At 33.2% G+C, this 24677-nt stretch overlaps 1 protein-coding gene across 3 annotated transcripts; it reads left to right on the forward strand.

Moving 5' to 3' along the window:
• The first annotated feature begins 17129 nt into the window (after positions 1 to 17129).
• Positions 17130 to 21969, forward strand: LOC120194612. Of its 3 annotated transcripts, none has more exons than XM_039196871.1 (11): positions 17130 to 17669; positions 18007 to 18098; positions 18439 to 18632; positions 19517 to 19556; positions 19687 to 19768; positions 19914 to 19991; positions 20076 to 20201; positions 20648 to 20769; positions 21227 to 21266; positions 21464 to 21538; positions 21696 to 21969. In XM_039196871.1, the coding sequence occupies exons 1-11, from the start codon at positions 17377 to 17379 to the stop codon at positions 21859 to 21861; spliced, it is 1308 nt and encodes a 435-aa protein (XP_039052802.1). In that variant the 5' UTR covers positions 17130 to 17376; the 3' UTR covers positions 21862 to 21969. The 3 variants fall into 3 exon arrangements, with proteins under 3 accessions (XP_039052802.1, XP_039052803.1, XP_039052804.1); XM_039196872.1 differs by having other exon boundaries at positions 17131 to 17669; positions 20648 to 20760; XM_039196873.1 differs by lacking the exon at positions 21696 to 21969 and having other exon boundaries at positions 17133 to 17669; positions 21368 to 21526.
• Positions 21970 to 24677: the final 2708 nt, after the last annotated feature.

The raw sequence follows: 24677 nt of genomic DNA on the forward strand, positions 1-24677 counted from the left end.
CATTTATTCACATCATTTTCCCGCCAAGTAAAAATTCGTGCCCGGACGAAAACGGTTACGACAGCTTGGCGACTCCGCTGGGGACCGGCAATCTTTTAAAATCAATTATAAATTGTCTCTATTAATATAAATTAAAAATTCATATATTTTTTTTAATTCTTTCTTTTCAAAATTTTTATATACTTATTATTTTCATAGTATTTGTATATTTTCTTATTAAATTTCATTTTATTTGCAAATATTTTATTTCATGTTTATTTTTTCTGTTAGAGGTTTGAACATTTCTCCTCACACACAACACTTGCATTGCATAACATAAAGCTCTATAATTGAGTTTGTCCCTTTTAAGTGGGAGTGAAAGCGACGTCTTCGTGAGAATTTATTCTCCGTGTCAGACTAGCAAGTAACTTTCGGGGTTCATATGCTCTATGTCTTCGTGAGAATTTATTCTCCGTGTCAGGTATAGAGAAATGTATCCCCTCGAATTGAACTCGATCCGCTTAAGTCTGTAATGGACTAGGATTGAGGGTTGAGCCCAAGGGGGCATCAACAAGGACAGTTCGAGTACCTTTATTCTTAGATCTGAAACCTTGCATATAATAAACCCTAGCACTTCACCTGATCTAAGACAATATTGAACCTCTGTCCGTAAGTGTACACAAAGGAGAAATAAGTTATAGCTTTTAATTTATTCATTATTTTTTTTTCTGAATAAATGCATGCGAACTAGAAATCTACAGTTAGGTTAATTTTTCCAAACAAAGCATGGAACTAGAAAGCATGAGGTTAGGATTTATACTTTGATAAATAGGATCTTTTCTTTCCATTAATTGGTACTAACCAATTTTTTTTTCACTTCTCATTTTTTTATATATTGTTTGCTCTAAACTGTTTATATTTGATTTCTTTTGTTTGCATTACATGATCATGGCATAACCAAAAGGTGTTTACTGGAAAGACTGTTCATCATATTGGAAAGAAATCGTAAATGGACAAAAAGTTTATGATCAAACAAAATATGATGCGGCCAAAGAAAGACATCCTGAGGAAACTCCGAGGATAGAAGCAAGCAAGCACACAGAGATCCTGTTATATTAATACCAAAAGTTTACACAAAGATCCTACCAGATTGATACCAAAAGCAGTCTATGGTAAGAGCATCAATCAGGCATTCAGATTAGTGGAGGTTTTTTATGAAGCTCAAGCATGTTATTTGAAGGACTTGAACGACCAAAACAAAATGAAAACTATGCATGAAGATTTTCAGAAAATCAGTCAAGCTTTTCAAAACTGGCCTAGGAAGTACCCCACAAGAGTGGATCACAGGGGTCACCAAGCTGAAAAGAACTGCAACATATATGAAGATCTTGTTCAAGAACTTCTTGGACAGAAAGGATCTCTTACAAGGGAAAATGAGCAACTCCGAGAAATAACACAGAAGATGAAAGAGAATGTCATGGAAGAAGTTGCAGTCCAGACAAAATATGGTTCTTAAATGATAAATTTAGCTGACTTTACAAGGAGATGAAGCAGACTGAAGACTCAACTTTTGAGCATAAATGGAAACTAACTGGGCTTTGGAGAAGTTAGAAGTGAAAGATATCCCTATATGTAAAGTTTTGTTTGATGTACCGAAACTTTTGGTTCAATGAAATCTGTTCTAAGATAATCACTCTTGAGTAAACACCTTTTCATACATGCATTTGCATTTTGCATCTTTGCATTTTTCATTGTGCATTTATACTTTTATATTTGTTTTGTACTATACAATTTGCATTTTTATTGTTACATTCACATATTTACATTTGAATTTGCATTGCATTTTTTACGTTTGTATTTACATTTTCATTTTTACATAATTACATTTGTTTTAAACTATTTTACATACATTTAAACATGAAAACATGAGAGTAATTCGTGGAGAATTCCATGATAGAATTTCTGAAATCAAAGTGGAGCTAACTTGGTCTTCCTAAACAAGGATAAGAACCATGAATGAGATTTTAGCAAGGGTTGGTAGAATTGAGAAACTACAAGAGCAACTTATCAAGACTCAACAAGAGATGATTGATCAAGTAAAAAATCCCATAATGATTCAAAAGAGCAAATGACAAAACTGATGGACCTGATAAATGTTGTACTCCATGGAGAGAAACCCTTAAAGGATCCCACTGTGAAGGCTATGAATAAGGTTTTGAATGATAATGATGAGTTCGATGTGATAGTGTCTGATGATCAAGAACCTATTAAAGAGCATGGTAATTCAAGACAGATTCAAGATTTGGTCTCAAGGGGCAATCTAAGGAGTCTGGTGAACACTACCCCAATTATAGGTGAAATGAGCACCCAGAACCCCCTCGATAACATGAGAGCATTCATTCGTTTAGAACGATCAAAGAAAGTGATAGCCTCGCGAGTGAGAAAAACTCTAAAGGTGTTTCAAGAATCTATCTCAGACCTGTACCCTCATTTTGTTAAAGCTCAATACATTACACCAAGATTGGTGAAGGTGTCACCAAGGCCTTATGCTCATTGCTATGATCAAATAGCTTCTGTAATTTTCACTTGGGAGTATCTGGACATTCAATAGGGAATTATTGGTCACTGTTAAAGGAAATAGAGACGTTCGTCGATAAGGGAGTCTTGACACAAGAAATGATCAAGAAATGGGGAGCAAATAAGGATAAAAATCTTGGGCCAAGTACATACCCAAAAATAGAGGAGTGATGAGTCATGATAAATAAATAAGTAGAAGTGTTATCTACCACTATAGTACTTTTCTATTTTCAGCATCTTGTTTGAACTTGTTTTTTTTTGTTTTTCTCCGCCTTTTGTGCAAAAAATAAATTGTGTTGCTTTTATGGTTATGAACAAAGAATCAAGTTTTAATCTTGAGATTATTGAGTATCAAGTAGATTAAATATTCTTTTAATTTGCAAGATTTATAGATCTATTGGCAAGTGATAAAATTATATCTTCCATATCCCATCCAACACCAATTACTCGACCTTTACCAAAACCAAATCCTGACACTACATTTATCTGACTCTGAAGAAATGTCTCTACCTGTTTTTGAGACACAAACTCTAGATGTTTACCTTCTCGGGTAGAGTCGATTGATTGATGATACTACCTTCCACCATATACATTACTTTATAAGTCACACATTTGTCCTTCCAAATACAAACCATCATAAACCAAAAGACCTCAAAAGAACCAAACTTTCAACTATTCGTGAATTTTACTGCAAGAAGAGACGAGATAGGCATCATGGACCAACTCATTGATGATAATTTCGAGTGATTAGGGCATACTCAAAGAAGAAGGGGAAAGTGATTGATGAAATAAATATCATGCATTAATTACATTTTTTCATGTAAATAAAGTTAATCTTGAATATCATCCCCCTGTGGATACCTCTTTTACAAAGGTTTCTGTGTATGAGATGATGAACGGCATTGTTTCATTTATCCTTTAATATATATATATATATATATATCCTTTGTTGTCCCCATTTGAGCCTGAATAATTTTTCTTCTAATTCAACCCTAACCAAGGATCACCCTCTACATTGGGGGGCAAGGTAAAGGATATTGGCTCACAAGAATAAAGATTGTCAATACAGTTTTATTACGAAGACAAGTTTCCATGAAGTCATGAAAGTTTTGAACTACAAAGTATGTCAATACAGAGTGCTTGAGATCAATCCAATCAAGAATAATGGAAAACCTTCAAAATACAAAAGGAAAAGGAGGTGCTCAAAGCAATTGAAGTATTATACTCATCCAGCAAAGAAGAAAAGAAAAAGGAAAAAAAAAAAGAAAAAGGAAAATTGAATCAAGATGGGATTTATTGAGCCTCAAGTTACAAGGTTGATCAAGTACAAACAAGAAGAGCAAGAAATGCTGGAGATATGAGAAAATGGAATGAATCCAAAATTTGACAGTTTAGAGGGATCCAAATGATGGAAAAATCCCCAACAAAGCAGATCCAAGTTAAGCAAGGCAAGATTGATGGCATCAGAATGAATTGATCCTTGGTTTGATTACCCTTAAACACTTATTTGGGCCTTTTTATCCCTTTCTTTCAAAACCATAAGCCATGGCCTACGTTACGTACCTGAAAAGTCCATTTTAATCATACATGGATTTCTAAGTAAAAGAGAATATCTTCAGAATTCATTCCGCCTCTCAAGATTGATTTTTATTTGCAAAAATTTGTTTTTAAAATCTTTAATGCATGATATGAAAATGATAAAAGGAGGTTCAAGATATAATTTTTTAATAACATCTTAGAACCAAAGGAGGATTCGAGTTGAAAACCTGAAAAGGCGGCTTGAATATTGAATGTGCAACAAACGACATAAGAGATGATCTTAAGCTCTTAAATGAAGCACCACACATCCCAAAGACGTTCCTGAGATTCTGGAATCAAGAAGTATCTCTATAAGATGAGCATAAACAACCATTTCTTCAAGTTAGTGGAAGCCCGAAACAACATACTGAACCAACTTGAAAGAACCTACTTTACCAGAACCAACCTATACCTTAAATCAGTCAATATTTTTGACACTTGCTATAGGACTATGATTTTTGAATGATTAAAAGTGTAATTGATTTATTTGATATTCATTAAACTCATTATTTATGATTTGATTCTAATGTGAACTTGAGAAGTGCATTACTTTGCAAAATTCTTTCATTCTTCGATAAAGAAAGGAGAAGAAAAAAAATATTTTCAAACAGGACAGTCTCAAATGAGGAAGGTCCTTAAAGCAATTGTTGCTTATTCTACCTCTGTTGTAGAAAAGAATGACGAGGCCAGAATGATGAAACACTTCACATTTTTAAGGCAAGTGGTTCAAAAAGTCAGAAAGTCTGGAAAATTGAACTTGTAACACTCCTATGACATTATTAATAGCTCATCAAGAAAGATTATCGTTTATCTCATGCTGAGGCGATAAGCTCACCAGACAGATTATTTTCCCCAGCCATCAATTCATGTTCTCTAGAAGATTACATCAGAGCCATGAACAAGTCACTACCTGCACTCTGGTGTTGGCTCAAGTCTTGATACATCATTGCTACTTCTTCTATGCCGATATTTCTTTGTCAAGATGATATTCATATCTTCAGAGATTGCTGAATTTGAATTTGAGGACTTATGGCACAGAACAAGATATTGGAACAGAATATATCCTTATAGGCCTTTTTTATAGGATTCCAAAAATTGAAGATGACCAGTTTACTGTAACTAATTGTTCCATGATTCGAAAAGAGTGGGATATATTGAAACAGCAGAAGAAACTGTCACTGTGGCAGTCATTGCAAGGAAATGCACCAACAAAAAATCTTCTAGTTCATCTGATGACGTTTATTTCTTCCAGTAAGGTTGTTACATTGGATGCCATCGACAACAAGGTTGAATCCTCCAAATCTACTCATCAATTGCTCCAACTGATCATTATTCCAGTTCTTGCATATTTGTTTTCAAAAGTATGCCAATACGTAGAAGACAACCTCTACATCACTGATCTCAGAGAAAAGAGACAAGACATTGATACTATCGGGGAACATGTCTCTAGTAGATCCTCCTCCTCATGTATGGTTTTCATGGAAACCTAGAAGCATTTCCACCTTATCAGGTTTAGTGGAACAACTTTTTTTGGCACTCATCAAGAACATACTTTGGACACTCGAAGACTCATCGTCATGGCTTCAAGAGCCTTACGGATCCTTTCTGTCAATTTGGTACTTCATGTACATGTTTGTAAACAGTTCAACTTTGTGACGTATTGAGGAAGCGGAATAAGAAGAAATCTGTTCTCAATTGGCAGATTATGAACATAGCCCCTTTTCAGTGCAGCAACATGAAAATACTTTGAATCTTTGAATTCTGGCTCTACATCATTTCGGTCCAAACATCAACTAGAGCAAGTGCCACATTCTCGTAGTAGAAATAAGAAGACCCAATAGCATCTTCTGGAAGTGTTCTTTGAGTTATCTGATCTGGTCATTGGATGTAGAAGATGAACTGCATGATCGTCTTCATTAAGAAGCTTCTTTTCAAGCTTCCTCTGTTTCTTCATTTTCCAAAAATCATAGCCCAAGTTTCATCTTTGCTTGTAATTAGGGTCATTACATATTTGCTTTCTATCTTCTACTGAAAGAAGTGCGTCAGCAACCTTAACCAGTTGATCAGCACATATAAAATCTGTCAATTCTGCAATTGATGAATCTGAACCACATCTCTTCATGGCTATTAAAGCCTCAGCCTCTGAATATCCTATTTTCGTCAGTATAACAGTTTATTCTCCTCAACAGAATCAGAATTCATGATTTCCTCGATATCAGAAGAACTATCAGTATCTGTGAAATCATCCTGAAAGATCGCTTCATAATCAGATGAGTTGTTATCAGAATCATGTTATCAGAATCATCTTGTTATTGTATCAGATTACTATTCACATAAATTGGTTTCTCTCCCACAGAAAAGTTATTTCAGAGACAACTTTCACTGAAAGCTGATAAAACATTTGTCAGCCTGAAATGGATTACCAAGCAATTTATACCGCTCTGTCTGATCTCTCCAGATCCAAAAAAATGGTCACCTCATTCAGAAGACACATATCTCAGACATTTCTTCAGAATGATTGAGTACTTCTTAATTTTGACAACAAGAAGAGAATTCCTCTAGTTACTTGACAACACTGTTGTTTAGTGACACCAGAATGAGAGCATTCTAATAACAGATTTGGGGCATGAAGAAAGCTACAAGTACCTAACCATGCATTGTCAAAATTGAACCTTGTAGGAGCATGATATTCAAGTCAAACAGACATTAAGAGTGAATATGTATCAGCAAATATTGGGGCATCTCGAAAGCCCATTTCAGACAGAAATGTTCCATGTGGGCATCTCGAAAGCCCAGTTCAGACAGTTCCCTGTGGGACATCTTGAAGGCCCATTTCAATCAGAAATAGAATATTGGGGCATTTTGAAGGCTCGCAGCAATATGAATATTTAGCCATTTTGAAGGCCCATCTCAACAAGAAGTAATGTTGAGCATACTTTTAGCATCTGTATCAGCCAATGTTGAGGCATTTTAAAGGTTCCTTCAGACAGATCCATGTGGGGCATTTTGAAGGCTCAAATTAACAAGAAGCAAAAGTCGGGGCATGCTGAAAGCCCCTTTCAATCAGAATGAAGAATGTTGATGTAGTTTGAACGCTCATATCAGTAAATATTGGGGCATGCTGAAGGCCCACATCATCCTATGTCAAGATCATTGACTTGAACAAATATTTACAATAAGACAGAAAGGTATGAAGAATGAAAATGATGAAACAGTGACAGTTGAGCTGACTATACATAATTTCTTCATTCATCAAACACTTACATCAGGGTCCTATTGTTGAACAAATATCTACCCAACAGGGATAAAGATGGTCCCCAGGTAGACTACTCGATCCAGGGTTCAGTTCCTCAAGATCTCAGCGTTGAATTTTGCATTCTCTGTATCAGTGATAATTGAAAAATTTCCCCAGGTAGACTACTCGATCCAGGGTTCAGTTCCTCAAGATCTCAGCGTTGAATTTGCATTCTCTGTATCAGTGATAATTGAAATATTTCTTTGAGGTTCCTGGCAGTTAGTTTCAACCATACTGTTGGGATTATGAAGCTGTTTTTCACATCATTTTTTACTTACTTGATGACATTGGAAATGAATACTCGACTCACTACATTACTGTTATTCACGTTGTTTATTGGGGTCATCATTGCCAGCCAAGATGAACTGATTTTCCATCTATTGGGTTTTATCATGCGCGTTTCATCCCCAGCAGCAAGAATTCCCTGGACTTTTTTCTGTACGTGGATCCTATAGTTGATGTGTTCTACTTCTTACAACGCTCATTATGGAAAAAATGTGATCAGTATTACCTTTCTCTTGCCTGAGATAATATCAAGAGCATTAGTATCTCCTATTCATTCGCACCAGCACATTTTGTGAATTTGACCAACTTTTTTTGGTCATACTAACATTTCTTTGTATTCCCATTGAAGTTTTGCTCTCAATGATCTTGTGACATTATACAAAACTTGAACACTAGGCAAAGAGCTTCAATGATGAGACATCTGAGCAGAATACACAAAAGGAGAATGTGTTGTCAAATGTTTTATCTGAGTAGAAACCACATGAGATGATGCATGTTTGTCAAATGTTTTACGAACCAGTTATTCTGATGCTGAACCAATGTTGTGATCATAAGGTTTTCACTTTTTGATCAAAGATGAAGTTTGTCTTCTTAACACCAAGCTTAGAAGTAATATATGATGAAGATTTATTTCCACAGAAGGAAAGCTGAAATTTAACAACAAGAAACTAGTGGAGCCAACTAAGGTTGAAGATAGGTTGTTGTTAAGTATCTCGATATGATACGGTCCAAGTTGCCTTATTCGAGATTTGATTAGATGTGGAGACATGAAAGGAATTAGGATAATTCTCCTTATGAGTGTTTCAAGAGTCAAATGAGAACAGACGTTTCCCTGCTGAATTTGGCATATCTACATCTACATTCTTCAAAGATGATAGATTCTCTTTTAAAGATGATAGATTCTCTTTTCAAAGATGATATATTCTCTCTTCAAAGATGATAAATTCTCTTTTTAAAGATGACAGATTCTTTTCAAAGATGAAAGCTTTATTGTATTTCTACACAAGTCCAACAGAAAGTTGGTTTATCCAAGACAAGATAAGCATCAAGGTCATAGTTCTGACTACAGTAAGAGTTCCACAAATGAAACATTTCTTATGAGACTTAATGAGCAAAGAACACAAAGATACAGTTGATCAGATGGTTCTTCATAAATGCAAGCTTAATAGCATAATTTGCTACACTGATATCCAGAGGTAACCCTAACAATAAATGATCAAGTGAAGGAAGACCGAGTTCACCACTTTTAGACAAATGAAGATTGCATCAACATTCATGCATTCATAAAACATCATTTGTAAATAGACAATGCATTACATTGATACATCTGAGTGCATTCAACATGAAGTTTTACAGATCTTCGTAAGAACAAGAAGATTCATGGTGAAAAATACCTTACAAGAGAAGGTATTCAAAATCGCAAATGCAGGAATCACGCAAACATCTGAAGAAGAGATAGACGCAATCCACGAGAATGACATTATCTTAAGAATGGGCATGTTACCCAATCAACATGTTATTTTGAAAAATAATGAAAAACGATTTTATTTTCTCATTCATCTTTTCTAAAAATGAAATTGTTGAATAGTAAAATGATTTCATAGTTCTTACTTAGTAAACAATTTCCCACATCTGTAAGTCATACAGTGCATGATGTTTCCAAAAAGCCTTCGGGAGCTTTTTGATATTTTCAAAGCCTAGGTCATCTGTAGAGTTCATAATGAGAAAAAACTCATCTGAAGAAGGAAGAAGAAGTTCATAATAAGAAGAACTTGTTCAACCTTTTGCTTGAATTCATCATTCGATGGATCAACATTTCCAGAAGAAGTTCATAATGAGAAGAACTCATCTGAAGAAGGAAGAAGAAGTTCATAATGAGAAGAGCTTATTCAACCTTTTGCTCGAATTCATCATTCAATGGATCAACTTTCCAGAGAAAGTTCATAATGAGAAGAACTCATCTGAAGAAGGAAGAAGAAGTTCATAATGAGAAGAACTTGTTCAACTTTTCGCTTGAATTCATTATTCGATGGATCAACATTGCCAGGTCAAGTTCATAATGAGAAGAACTCATCTGAAGAAGGAAGAAGAAGTTCATAATGAGAAGAGCTTATTCAACCTTTTGCTCGAATTCATCATTTGATGGATTAACTTTTCCAGAGAAAGTTCATAATGAGAAGAACTCATATGAAGAAGGAAGAAAAAGTTCATAATGAGAAGAATTTGTTCAACCTTTTGTCTGAATTCATCACTTGATGGATTAACTTTTCCAGAGAAAGTTCATAATGAGAAGAACTCATATGAAGAAGGAAGAAAAATTCATAATGAGAAGAATTTGTTCAACCTTTTGCCTGAATTCATCACTTGATGGATTAACTTTTCCAGAGAAAGTTCATAATGAGAAGAACTCATATGAAGAAGGAAGAAGAAGTTCATAATGAGAAGAGCTTGTTCAACCTTTGTTTGATGCTATCACAGAAGGAAATAGATCAGTATCAGCATTTCCAGAAGAAGTTCATAATGAGAAGAGCTTGTTCAACCTTTTGCTCAAATCCACCTCTTTTAAGGATCAACATTTCCAGAAGAAGTTCATAATGAGAAGAACTCATCTGAAGAAGAAGAACTGCATAATGTGAAGAACTTATTTAACCTTTTGTTCGACTCGTCATAGAGAGAAATATATCAACATTGTTTAACCTTTTGTCAAATCCATCACAGAAGGAGGTGGATCGTCATTCCCAGCAAAATGTTCATAATGAGAAGAACTTATAGCTCAGAAGTTTAAACATTTCAAGCTAAAAATGGTGTTTTTATGTCTTTGCTCCATTGTTCCACAGCAACGAGCAAGAGGGGCAGCTGTAATCACCATTTTTACCTCTCCATTCCAGCAGCTCCACGTTGCATTTCCAGCAGCTGCAGCAGCTCCACGTAGCAGCTACAAACCGCCTCCAACGACGCTCGACCTGCTGCCTCGCCTCGCCGAAGTATCCAGAAGACTCAAAGTTGTCGTCCACGTCGCTGCCCTATGGTGAGTCACTACCATAGTTTGGTGACTCACCTCAAGGGCCATTCTTTACCCGGTTCGAATCCATCACCAATGATGGTTATAAAAACCATCGACCATGCCTGCAAACAGAAAAAAAAAGGAGGACAACAAAAACCGAAAGAAAAAAGAGAGCAAGAACGAGAGAGAAAAAAAAAAGAGATAGAAAAGCATATAAACCAACGATCCCAGACAATATCAAAACGAAGAACAAAAGGAGAAGAAGTCGATAGCCTTACCACCAGCTTTAGAATCTTCAAAAGCCGCCGGAAATCCAGATTTAACCGAAGGTAACTACTTCGGTTTATTTAGATCTATGGTAAAATAGAGGGTTTTTTTAAAAAAATGCTATATTCGGGTTAAAGGTTTAAAAGCGAATCATTTGGGTTAATTTGTAATTTCCGGCCACCGGAGACGGTGGCCGGCGGTGGCGGTGTATGGCGGTCGGTCGGAGACCGGATTCCACCCGGTGAAAGAATTTAGAGAGGGAACAGAGAGAGTTCTCATCTCTCTCAAATAGAGAGAGAATGAGAAATGAGAAATGAACAAGAATGGCCTTAAGGCCAATTGGAATAGGGTTTAAATACCCCCCAAAACGAGTTTTGGTAAGGGCTTCTAGGTAATTTCACGTATGGTTAAATACGTCCCGTAATGTCTGTAACTTTGTAACATATATTTTAGTCACTTAAATCAAACTTCGAACCTTTTAATTCAAACTCTTAATTTATTTTATTATTATAGTCCCTACTATATTTATAAAATATTTAGGATAATACCATATTTAATCCTTTTAATTTTAAATATTTATATTTTAATTACCAGTTAATAATTAAAGCTAATTATATTATATGTACCTATATGATATAATATTTCAAGTTATGTCTATTAACTTTAATATTTTTTATAATTTAATCATTAAAAGCATATTTCTATTTATTTTAGTTTGGCATCTATATTTTATTTTATTTCCTTTTAGTCATTTATATTTTAGAGTAAAATATGATAAAGATGGTATGATTTTTTTCCAGACATGTAATGATCATATTAACCTAGTTGTAGCATGATTTTGTTATATAATTTATGTATGTAGGGTATATAATTAAATTAATACTATTTGCACGTAGTTGTAGTTTGAATCATTGAAAGATTCCAAAAACATGCGTCCTAACTAAAACAATTCATTATTGTTTTCTATAAAGTACAATTTAGACTTATCTTGATGATATTATTTTAAATTACCATGACCCCATTTTCTTTAATTTAACAAAATCTTCAAGAAAGATACCTATGTCTAGATGTATCAATAAATTGAATTTTTTTAGAATTTAGTATTTAAATTTTATTATATTAGTACATGTATACTATATTTTTAATTTCTCTATTTTAATCATTATTCATTTGCACTATTATTTTGATATTTTAATTATTGCTTTAAGTATTATTTTTATTTTTTATCTTAGTCTTATATATATATATATTTATTTAAATAATAATATTTATTTATTTTTAATATCACAGAAAATGACAGTCTTAAAGCAACTAGATGTCATATTCTGGTATTTTAAAAATAAATAAATATCCTACTTATAAAAACCATAAAACACATTGTTTTATTTTATTAAGGAAAATTATTATTTTTAATATTTATTTAAATATTAAGAAAGGGCAGTCTTAAAGCAACTGGATGTCTATTTTCTGATATTTTAAATAAATATTTTGCTTTTATCAATTATATATATTAATCTATACTTAATTATCTTTAGATAAATATTTATTATTTATTTTTAATATTAAGAAAAGAGCTGTCTTAAAGCACCTAGAATCCCTTTTCTGATATTTCTAAATAAATACCTTATTAAAAATAGATATTATATATTATATTAATAAGTTTGAAATAACAGGATTATGAATTAAATATATTTTTGAATTTTTAAATTTTCAATAATAGAGACAATTTATAATTAATAAGTACCAATTTTGGGCATTGTAGGGGTGCTAATCCTTCCCTAAACGTAACCGACCACGAATCCCTTTTTATTATTAAAAAGAACGAATTTTTTGGTTAAAGCGCAGATCAGTTTATCTTTTAATTGATGTTTTCTTAAAAACTCTTTTAAAAGATATTTTTTAGGTATTCGACCTACCTGACCCAAAAGGCCGATGGCGACTCCTAAAATATTTTCAAAACCATTTATTCACATCATTTTTCCCGCCAAGTAAAAATTCGTGCCCGGACGAAAACCGGTTACGACACATGTTTCGACAGAAGTTGGGTGTTGTTTCGTTTGAAGAAGCAGGAAGAGAAAAGAGCAAGGTGCATGTTGAATGAGTATTACTTGCCAGCTCAACCCAAGTCTGTTGCTTAGTTTTAACATATTAGGGTTGTAAACTGCATGCAGTTATGAGGTTGTTATCAGTAGTTTATAGTGTTTAAGGTTGTATATAAACTGTGCGAGAGTTCTTTGTAAATCAAATTTTATGAATACAATCTTTATTGTATTCTTCATTCATATTGTATTTCTCATTAGTGAACGATTCATTTGGTGTTTACTGTTTAGCTGTGGAAGATTGTTTTTTCAAAGTTAACGGTCAATTAATAATAATATTTTAAACTTTGATCTTGATTATTTAAATATTTTAAATAATTAAATTTTATAAAATATGTATTTGAAAACTACTTTATTGAATATTTTTTAAAATATTATTTTATATTTTTTATCAATTATAAATTTTAAATAATAATTAGTAAAATTTTAAAAAATTAACCAAAAAAGTTAATAATGGACAGTTTCGTGGGACGGAGAGAGTAATTAATAGCTGATCCATGTGGCAATATATTATTGAAGCGTTAAAAGAGAAACCAAATGGAAAAGATTTATAAATACTAAGATTGCGTTTGGTTCACGGAATGTAAGATTATTAATGGGAATAAAAGATTACCAGAGAATAGGATTAATGAGAATGTTGTATTTTGTGTTTGGTTGATTTAGCAGAATGTAAGATTACCGTGTTTGGTTAAAGGAATAAAAGATTATTGGAATGTATATTTGACCAAATTACCCATATTATATATATGGTTTTTAACAAGTTGAAAAATATTTTATATATTTTTGTTTAAAAAATTTAAATTCATAAAAATTATATAATTTTTTTTTTCAAAATTGAAAATATAAAAAAGTTTAATGAAAGGGTAAAATTTTATTTTAACCCCTGAACTTCATATAAAATTTTAATTATAGATTTTTTTTAAATCTAAAATAGTTTAAAGATAAATTTGTAATTTAACATTCGTATAATTTTTATTATTCAATGACAGAATAAGGATATTTTTGAAAATAAACATTTTTTTAAGGTCATTTTAGTCCAAAACGTCGGTAATCCAACAATACCTAAGGAAAGGGAGGTAATGATATTCCCGATAATATATCCCAAAAAATCTACTATTGGTAATGTAATATTACCGAGAATGACATTCCCGACCAACCAAATAGGGAATGTGGATTCAATTCCCATGGGAATCTCATATTTCCCCAACCAAACACACCCTTATATCCATATTGGAAAACTACATTAAAAATTTGATTTAGAAATTGAAGTTTTTAGTTTCAAAATTCAAACCTTTAAAAGCCTCAAAATAGCTTTCTTATACCCTGAAAAACCCTAAAAACTTATTTAATCATCAAGAAACATATATAACCATAATTTTCAACGCTCAATATATAAAACATGCATCATATGCCCTACATGTAAATCACGTACAAATTCATACTTAACTAAATATTATCATTCAATAATATTTTATAATTAAACATGACCCATATCTTGATTAAACCTATTCTATCGTAGTTCATTTGTTGAACCTACTAAAGTCTCATACAATACTTAAGCACATACACTTAAATCACTTATAAATTAACATTATTGTGTTAGATGAATATGCCTATTCAAACTTTAATAATGGCATCTTAACCTTCTTCACACATGTATGCATAATTTATAATTATCCATCCATACCAATAAATCATAGGTCGAAAACTTAAGATAATTTATACGAAAATAAAAGAAATATATTAAATGAAATTTTAACGAACAATACACATTGAAATATATATATCACTGACACTAGAAGTCGATAAAACATAATTTTACATACAAAGATGGTAAATTTATGATTTAACTACAATACGATTACAATCTAACTAAATTTATCTACAAACTACAAAACTGTAAGAACATACCATATGAACTTTACAAAGACAATGAGATGACCAACCTATAATGAGACATGTATAATATAGCAACTATAATTCAATAAAATATTAAGATGTGCACTTCAGATTTCGAAACAAGCACAACATTTAGGACTTTAATTATTGATTTGATTCAGAGTACGTTAACTAATACTATATTTTTATTGGTACACTTGTTCTAACTTATGCACTCGTAACAGAAGTGAACCTAAGAACTTCCTGAACATATGCACTCTTACTCAACTTAATTGTTTTGTAGTTATTTCCCAAATTTGAGTTGATGCCTTGAACTGTTTGTGTCGAAAAATGAAATGGGATTATTTTATATTGACCCTTGTATAATATACGAGTGCCCCTCTCATCCTCTTTTTTTATCCATCCCAGATGATACCCTTTAGCAGGACATGAGCCGTAATTCCAAGTACGATGGGCTAGTTCTGCTTATCTGTCTTTTTTTTTTTGGATCCAAGTATTTATCTTGCATAGCTGAATAACCCACTCGACAAGTACTTGACTCATTCCCGGGACTTGCTTGGAGTTATTGTGATACTGCATATTTGCTTCACTGTCCTATGATGGCAAGAAGAGTAAGAACTCTTTTAACTCTTCCCAGTCTGAGAACAAGAGACATAACTAGGCACACAGGTGGTTCTAAAACCAATGTGATTCATGCTTTTAATTTGATTAAAGTAGTCGTAGAATCGATTGAGTTTCTCCTTTATAGAAAACAAAGGTTGTTTGTTTACTATATAGTTCCCGATCAACAGCAGTGGTGTAATGATTCGGGAATATTTAGGTAACTCGCGGTTTTTAAGTACGATAATTATACATGCAGCTTGACTTTACAAGGGTCAGCACCTAAATGGACATAAAAAGGGTACGGTAAAATATTAATTGGATTAAAAATTGCATAATTTCCTTTATGTTTCGGAGGCGGAAAGATGGTAGTCTTGAGTGGACAATAGGAGACCAAGGTGATACTGAGCGATGATGCCAATACATGGGAATGAATTGTGAAGCAGAAACTGATCCAATAGGGAAGAGCTACCGAGCGAGCGAGCGAGGCTGGGATGGATAAACAACAACACGGTCACGAGTAAAATGCGAGGTTTGTGTTGCGAAGTGCGAGTCACTGTTGAAGAAAAGTACCAAAGGACACAAAATCCACAAATTAGATTTGGTTGACAATAATACACACGGCACCTAAAATTCTTGATGAGACACCAAGCTTATCCAAACAAACCAGCAGGTAATTGATTTTGGTTTCCTCGTCCAGAGGCGGGGCAGGGTGCCTTCTTTTTCCTTACACGTGGTGGTTCTCCTCACCACGAATGCCCTGCCACGTATAACATGACACGCAATCTCCCCACCTTTTCAGCTTATCCGCATCTAAATCCATGGTAAACAGGTGGCTTGCCATGTCATAAAGGGTGACGTGCTGACACGCAAGTTGGAGGCCTCCTTTTGCGTTTTTGCATCTTTAAAATGTCAGTGTCCTTTTCATATATGAGCCTTTCTCCTATCTGTTTTCGCATTAGTATACACTACAGATGAAAGAGTAAGCCAGTACAATTTAATAACGTGTTTAAAAAATAATTTGAAGAATAAACTATTTTTTTGTTTGAAAACATAGTATTGTTTGATTTTACTTTCTGTTTTCTGTTAAAAAAATAATTAAAATATCACAAAAATTAGAAAACAAACGAAGAAAATGACTAGAGAGGAGAACAGGTGGCAGAATTAAAAAGGCGTAAGGGGGATACGAAACGTATGATTAAATCCCATGGATTCGCATTGTTATTGAAATTATTAATATTTTTAATATAATATAATATTTTTTTTATTAAAAATATTAATATCGAACGTTATCTAAAATATTATTTATTATCAAAAATAATAATATAAAAAATATTCATTTTAAATAATAAAATTAATATTTTTAATAAAAAATAATAATATTTTAGATAACATTATACTGAAAATATTAAAAAATATTAATATTTCTAATAATAGTTTTTATTTTATTTTATATTAGTCTGCCGTACAATATATCTACCCTCGTTGTTGTTGCCAAGGCCAACAACGTAAGCAATCAGTTTCAGGGCTGAGGAGCCACCGATCTGATCTGATTCCGTCTCTAACTCGCTAGGCCAAGCGAGTCGTACAAGCCAAAGGTCCAGAGTTGCATAAAGAAGGTCATCTTCCCGTCAAATGATTGTATCCCCTCTACTGCCCAAAGATTCTCCCCTAATTCTCATTGCCCGCCCGTTCCTCTAATTCTCCAAATCCTCTCCTCCCCAACCTCTCTACCCCTCTCTTCATATATCTTCAAGGGTTTTTGTTGTCTCTTCCATGGCATTTTCTTAATTATGGTGGCGAGTTCCAGAGGATTCTCGACTCAGCTCGGCTTGAAGCTCTCCAAACTCTCTATCTCTTATGGATTGGCACCCATCAAAAAGAAGAGAATGTGCTTTCCTAGTGATCCGCTCACTTTGCTGAGTCGAATCAGTTGCTGCTGCTCCGACCCCGTGGTCCCGGTACGGAGAGCTACCGGTTCCTGCAAGAGCAATGAGAAGCTGGAGGACTGCAGGTTCGACTCCAAGAAGAGCCCTCTCAGGGTCCGAGTCCAAGCCCCTTCTGCAATGCCGTTCGCTTCAGCTCGGTACGTCACGATCTTCTAAAACTATTTTGTATCACTTCTAGCTTGGAATGTGTTTGCGTATCGTGTGCTTTTACAATTCGCCTATATATCTATACTCATATTGCTAGTATTAAGGAAACAGCAGGATGAGTGACTTGCTGATAGGTGTTTCCTTCTGAGAATATGATTATGATTTTGCTGTTCAGGCTCTGAAGTTAATCTGTTTGTTCGTTCACTGTGACATCCTCAGAAGCCCATTGCTAGTAGGGCCTTTTTTGTTAAATGTTGAAAATTGAAATGTTGTGATCACTACGAATTTACCAAAGTTAATGCTGATTTAATGGTATGATCTTTACAGATCTCGAGTTCATTCTAAACAAGAAAAGTTCTACTCTCGGTGTACCCCAAGAAATTCTGGTCCTCAGTCTCGTGATACTCCGCCAAAAAGAGGTAACAGGCGATGCTGTTTGAAATGCAGATACTTTTTATGAAAATCTAGCTGTGCTTGTTTTATATCTCTAGAATATCTAATGGTATTTAGATAAAGATAATTGTAGAAATCAGATTCTCAAGAAAAATTTGTTTATTTCACCTTACAATTAGAGAGTACAGCGGAGTATTTATACAAGTGTTGTCAAAGAGTTTAAGATAGACTAAAGGTAAGATTATCAACAAAGTAGGACTCTAGAGTTAGAGTTAAAGAAGGAAACTACAATTTACATCTAACTATAACTCAAAATAACCATGCCTAATAAAGGACAGGGTTGTTTGTTTGTTTTTTTCATTGTAGATACTGGTATTGCAAATGAGAAGGACTGGGGCATTAGTTTGTTAAATGAGAGTGTTAATGAGTCTGGCACTAATGAAGATGGCAGTACCTGGTATCAGAAAAGTGAGGAAGACCTTGGTGAAAATGGATACCGATGCAGGTGGACAAGGATGGGTGGTAAATCCCACGATGGTTCCTCTGAATGGAAGGAAACGGTATAATCAATCTTATTATGTGACATTTTTATTTAAGAGTTTTGTTGATCTTAAAGTGTCAATTGGGAAGCAATTCCCATGTTCTTTCAGATATGGAATGAACATGGGCTTATGACTTTGGATTAAAGCAATTAGGTGATGTGTTCACCACTGTAGTTTTGCTGTAGAAAATAAGGCAATATTATGAGACGTCCATATTTAAAAGTCAAATCATGTCAGAAGAAAAAACCCCTTCAAATCAAACATTTTAAGAGAACTCGTTCTAGGGAGAAATTTCTTTCTGCTTTTTCTGTAAATTGGAAGAGATTTCTAAGAGGACATAATTTGGTATGATTTCTAATGTACTAAAAGTTCTGAATGTTGAATGGCGAAATTTGCTAATTTGCCAGCCTTGTATTCTGATCATTATCATGCGAGTCATTTCTTTCTGTTTTCAAAATTATCAGTATATTCATTGACATTATGTGAAGTTTATATTTTATTATTATAATTTAAATGAAATACTCAAATTCAGTTAGAATATTCTTTTGTGATTTGCAACAAAGATTGATCTGTCGATTTCAGTTTTTATTTTCATTTAATTTGGATGTGGATGCCGAAATATTGGGATAGTGAATCCTCTTTTTTGAGGCTATGTTAACTCAAGAAATCTTCTGGAGTCTTTAGCTTAAGACTTAAGAGTTATAGGCACCCAAATGCTGTCAATGACTTTCAATGTTAGTTAAATTGAGGAAGAAAAGATGAACTTTAAAATTTTGAGAAAGTCATCTCAAAAGTGCTAGAAAACGGCAATGATTTTCTGATTATCTTTCTCAACATTGTGTTTATAACCATATTAAGTATCATCCCAGGTGGTTAATTGGATTTATTGATATCCTTGACAGTGGTGGGAGAAAAGTGACTGGAGTGGATACAAAGAGCTAGGTACTTTTAGTTTCCTTTTCATTGCTTATTCTATGAACTGAATTGTGGTAATTTTACATTGTTTCTTGCTTAAATGATCTAAAGTCATCTAAGCATGGGTATGGCTAATTTTTATTTTTATATCTCGTAGGTGTTGAGAAATCAGGAAGAAATGCTGAAGGAGATTCATGGTGGGAAACATGGCAAGAGGTTCTTCATCAAGATGAATGGAGGTCTTTATTTCCACATCATTCGCCTTATCAGGAAACACTTTACTTTAAATCCATAAATTATCATATAGTTACAAATAGGATATTTTCAGTTTATCATGCCTGCAATTTGTCATCAGTGCAATCTTTACTACCTTTAAAACTGCAGTAATTTAGCAAGGATAGAGAGGAGTGCTCAGAAGCAAGCTAAATCAGGCAGTGAAAATGCTGGTTGGTATGAGAAATGGTATGAAATTCATGGTATTATGTTTCATCCATATTTGTATTCCTATTGTCAGGGCTTCATACGGTGATAAACTTATTTTGTTAGGTGGGAGAAGTATGATGCTAAAGGCTGGACAGAAAAAGGGGCACATAAGTATGGTAGACTGAATGAACAGTCATGGTGGGAGAAGTGGGGAGAACATTATGATGGAAGTGGTTCTGTTCTCAAATGGTAAGTTTCACTTAGCCGTTACGCAGAACCATTTAGTGTACTAGTGCATTACTAGAATTTTATTATTAGTAATTTGCACTCATGATCTTTTTTACATCAATTTACTATCGTCATACGGTAATATGACAAACTATGTCATCCCATGTTTTATATGGAAAGATTGAAACATTAGATTCTTGGAGATTTTTTTATCGTCTTCATAATATAACTTGAACCAATGTGGAGATTATAAAATTTCCTTCTCTTTTCATTTTCGTGTGGTCAGGCCATCCCACTTCAAGCGCCTTCCTATAATTATTATATTAAAATATCTGTTTCTATATACTTAATCTGATTGAGATTATAAAATTTCCTTCCCTTTATATTCTCATATTTGGTCAGACCATCCTACTTCAAGCACTTTGCTATGGTTATTATATTAGAATTTATGTTTCTACAACATGCAGGACGGATAAATGGGCTGAGACTGAATTGGGAACTAAATGGGGAGATAAGTGGGAAGAGAAGTTCTTTGCGGGAATTGGCTCACGTCAAGGGGAGACATGGCATGTATCTCCAGGTGGCGAACATATGTATAGTCATTTCAGTCTATCTGCATGTCAATCGTGATGCATAATTTCACAAAGTTGTTTGGGTTCAGGTTTTAGGTTGTACATAATATATTAACCATATTAATTATCCGTAGAAAAAATCACCCATCCTATATATGTCTCCAAGGTTTGCACTTTAGCACGAGCACACCGTATTTCAGTAAAACACCTGTGGAAGATCTCTAATCAGTTTACACATAAATGAATTGTTTAATTGTAGTAAGCTGTAACAAGGCTGGTAGAATTCATCAACACTGGATGTAAAGGCTGAGTAGTTATATGATACTTGTTTTCTTTTTATATTTTTGGTGACTAGGCATGTAGAAGCGACCTAAGGAATGTTTTGCCTAATATTCCTCTATAAAGTTCAAGTAATGTGATGTTTCATATTTGTGTTTGTTGCTTGTTCAATTTTATTTGTGCTTGGACTTACAGACTGGTCAAGAAAATGGGGTGAGGAGCATTTTGGAAACGGGTACGAAACATTACTTCAAACCCTAAAACTCTTTGATGTTATAAGCTAGAATTTGCATGTTTTCAGTGCTCGTGTTCTTGTTTTAAATTATTTTGGTGATTAGAATTTGGACCCAGGCTTTTCTATTTGATCATGTATTTCACTCAGATGCATTATCAGCTATGGTAGGGGACTAATGTGCTTTGTATCATAAACAGAAAAGTTCACAAATACGGGAAGAGCACAACTGGTGAAAATTGGGATATTGTCGTTGATGAGGAGACCTGTTATGAGTAAGAGCATGCAGCTTTTGGTTTAGTTCAACGGTTGCAAATGTTTATGTTTGTGTGTGTAAATACGAGAGAGAGAAGAGTAAGGTGTAATATTTTACTGTGAAGATAGCAGTAGTTTGCAGTAGAAATCTGACAAGTTTTTGCATTTTTGTTTCAGGAGTGAACCTCACTATGGATGGGCAGATGTGGTGGGCGACTCAAGCCAGTTGTTATCCATACAACCTAGGGAGAGGCCGCCTGGTGTCTACCCACCCCTTGATTTCGGGGCATCGGCACGTCAAGGCAATGACCAATCCGACATGCCTCCCACTTCAAAATCATGAGTAGCTGTCGGTTCGTTTGTTTATCTCTTTCGACCCTCATCTATTTTGTTTTAAACGGTTCATATCATTTAATCATATTGGTTTAAACTAAAAATATGTTTTAGGAGACATTTTGGATTATTTCACTTTGATTTATTCATTTTCCAATTGGCGCGTTTAAGATAAATTTTTAGAAAAATTCTAAAGTATGTTTAGATTGCTAACAATTTATAATATATAAGTTTAAAGATAGAATCAAATTGATTTTTTTTAAAAGATTATAATTTTTTCTTGTTTTATAATTTGAAAATAAGTTTTTTTATATTTAATATTAATGAAAATGACAAAATATTATTATAAAAGAGTTGCTAACTGTTTTTATTGACTTGAAAAAAAATAATATTCTGAAAAACATTTATAAATAAAAAAACTTTTTCTAATTTTACCAAATGAAACATGGGAAAATTGAACCCAATCAAACAGGATGGTTTACAGAATGGAACCAGCCTTACCCTAGCAGATTTGTAAGGTGCCCAAGAAATCTTGTATGTTTTGGCTTGGGTTGGTTTCGATGAAATTCAAGGTTCCTCTTGCGTTTTGAACAATTTGATATTTTTTGTATCAGTCAAATTCATCTACATAGGTCAATCATGGAAGTAAGATCTCTCTTGGGTGGGTTGATTAAAAGCCGATTAGCAAGTTTAACGTGAACATATACGTTGGTCCTAAATAATCGAACCAAATTGTATAGAAGCACAGGCTTGGACTTGGAAGAGCCTGCTCTACACCTGTAATGTGTATTTCAAATCTGACTAATTCTGGAGTTAAGGCTTAAGCTGCGTTGAACCGATATTTCGAGAAGTAGGGGTATATTTGGCTCGGTTTGATTTTTTAATAAAATATAAAGTGAACAGTACTTTACGGGTTTTAAAAATTAAAACTGATACCGAAATTGAATGGCGTAAAAACTTCGGTTTTTAGTTTGGTTTGGTTTTGTTTTATTGTTTTTTATTGTTTTTTTATTTTTCAAACTCAACTTTCAAAAAAGATAAATTTAAAGCTTAAATCGAGTGAAAATATATAAATTTAAATTTGTATAAAAATATTTTAGTTTTAATATTTTATTTATTTAAATTCATCTTATAATTAATTCAAAATGAATTTGTTTTGGATACTTGTTTTGTTTTGTTTTTTTAAATTTTGATTCGATTCAAACGGTTTTCTTATAAAAAAAATTGAATCCGAATCAAATTGCATATTTATTTTTTAAAATCGAATCATAAATTGAAAAACTCAAACCGAACCGTATTAGATATTCTAATTTAAGTCAATTTTTCAATTTTCTCGATTTCATCGATCAACCCTAATCAAGGAGCAAGCTCTCCCAGCACTTTTTTTCTTTCATCAGAGGCTTGAACTCAAATTTTACTGCAGCAGCATATGTGAGTAATGCATATAGTGTAAATTTAGGGGGTGCGCTATTCATACTCAGGGAGTAGTTAAAATGAATAATTATCATTTGATAATTTTAACTTTTTTACTATCCTTACAAAGGAACAATGTATTTCCCTAATTAGAATATACAATCGATCATTTCATTTTTTTTCATTCTCTGAAAAAAATTTATCGAAGAGAGTAACATAAATATGTTCCACTTCCTCATCTCAAATATATAGAGTTTGAAAGATTTGATTTTTGGTGAAATATTCATTATAGTATCACCCTAAATAAGATTACATTTAAACTATTAATATTTACTCAAATATAATAAATTATTCTATTTCTTTTACTATTTTATGATTATTTATTAGTAAATGTTAATATTATTATTGTACAACTGTACTACTTTTTAACGCCATCCAACTTTTATCGTTCAATATAAGAGGCAATGGTAACATCCAAAGACTTCACATTTATGTATAGCTTTAAGTGTTGAGGCAATTCAGCATCAGTTACTGCTGTCCTAGAGTGTACATTAACCTAAATGTGAGGAGTAAATGATGTGGCAATTTCTCACATGATTTGGGTCTTCGTCTGGATCAGTCTTATATAACTGAAGAAATGTTCTGAATGAAATGGCTCAACATGTAAATGAAAACCTGCTCACCCCTTCCCTAATCTACACCCCAATTCCGGTTGAGATCAACTCCTCTCCCTGCTAGTGGCAGACCCCCTTTTGTTTAGAATGAGCACTCGTCCACCTTAAAATTCTAATTTTCTTTAACTAATTATTTATTTTATTAATTATTTCTGTCAACTCATACAAAAAATGATATTATTATTAAAGTGTGTCCACCTCAAAACTATTTTAGATCCATCGCTAAACATTTCAACTTCTTGCGCAGGATCCTACATATTTTATGTTATTGTTATAAAACCGTGACTCCCAGTTCTCCTTTTACAATATTATCCTGCTTCTACAAGTTTACGGCCATCGAGATTCTTCAATGGCGTTATTTAACCATATTATTTAAATTATTAATATTTTTCTTAAATTTTAGAAGTTTAATAATCAAATCAATCAATCAGGTATAATATATTGATATCTAACGTTGTCTTATCCAATAAATTAGTAGCAAAAGTTGGCCTAAAAAATTATTCTACACGTTGCATTCGGTCAAAGTGGATTGCTTCTTATTTAGGGTCATTTTAGTATGGATCTTGGTGGGAGAGGTATAGATATGGGCTTGTTTATTCATGGAAAGTGAACTGTCCATTACCATTTAAATCTGAACTTATTGTGAACCGTAGATCAAAAGATATGACCGTTTGAAACGCTCCCTTAACTCCGCAATTTCAAAAGTTTAAACCTAACGTCACTTTCTCACAATATAATA

Source organism: Hibiscus syriacus, unplaced genomic scaffold (genome assembly GCF_006381635.1).
Source record: "Hibiscus syriacus cultivar Baekdansim isolate YM2019G1 unplaced genomic scaffold, ASM638163v2 tig00117000_pilon, whole genome shotgun sequence".
NCBI classification, from domain to species: Eukaryota; Viridiplantae; Streptophyta; class Magnoliopsida; order Malvales; family Malvaceae; genus Hibiscus; species Hibiscus syriacus.

Coding starts and splice junctions, on each gene's coding strand:
- LOC120194612 (XM_039196871.1), top strand. CDS start 17,377: ATGGTGGCGAGTTCCAGAGGATTCTCGACTCAGCTCGGCTTGAAGCTC. Junction 19,769..19,913: donor CTTCATCAAGATGAATGGAG/GTCTTTATTTCC, acceptor TTAAAACTGCAG/TAATTTAGCAAGGATAGAGA. Junction 19,992..20,075: donor GCTGGTTGGTATGAGAAATG/GTATGAAATTCA, acceptor TTATTTTGTTAG/GTGGGAGAAGTATGATGCTA.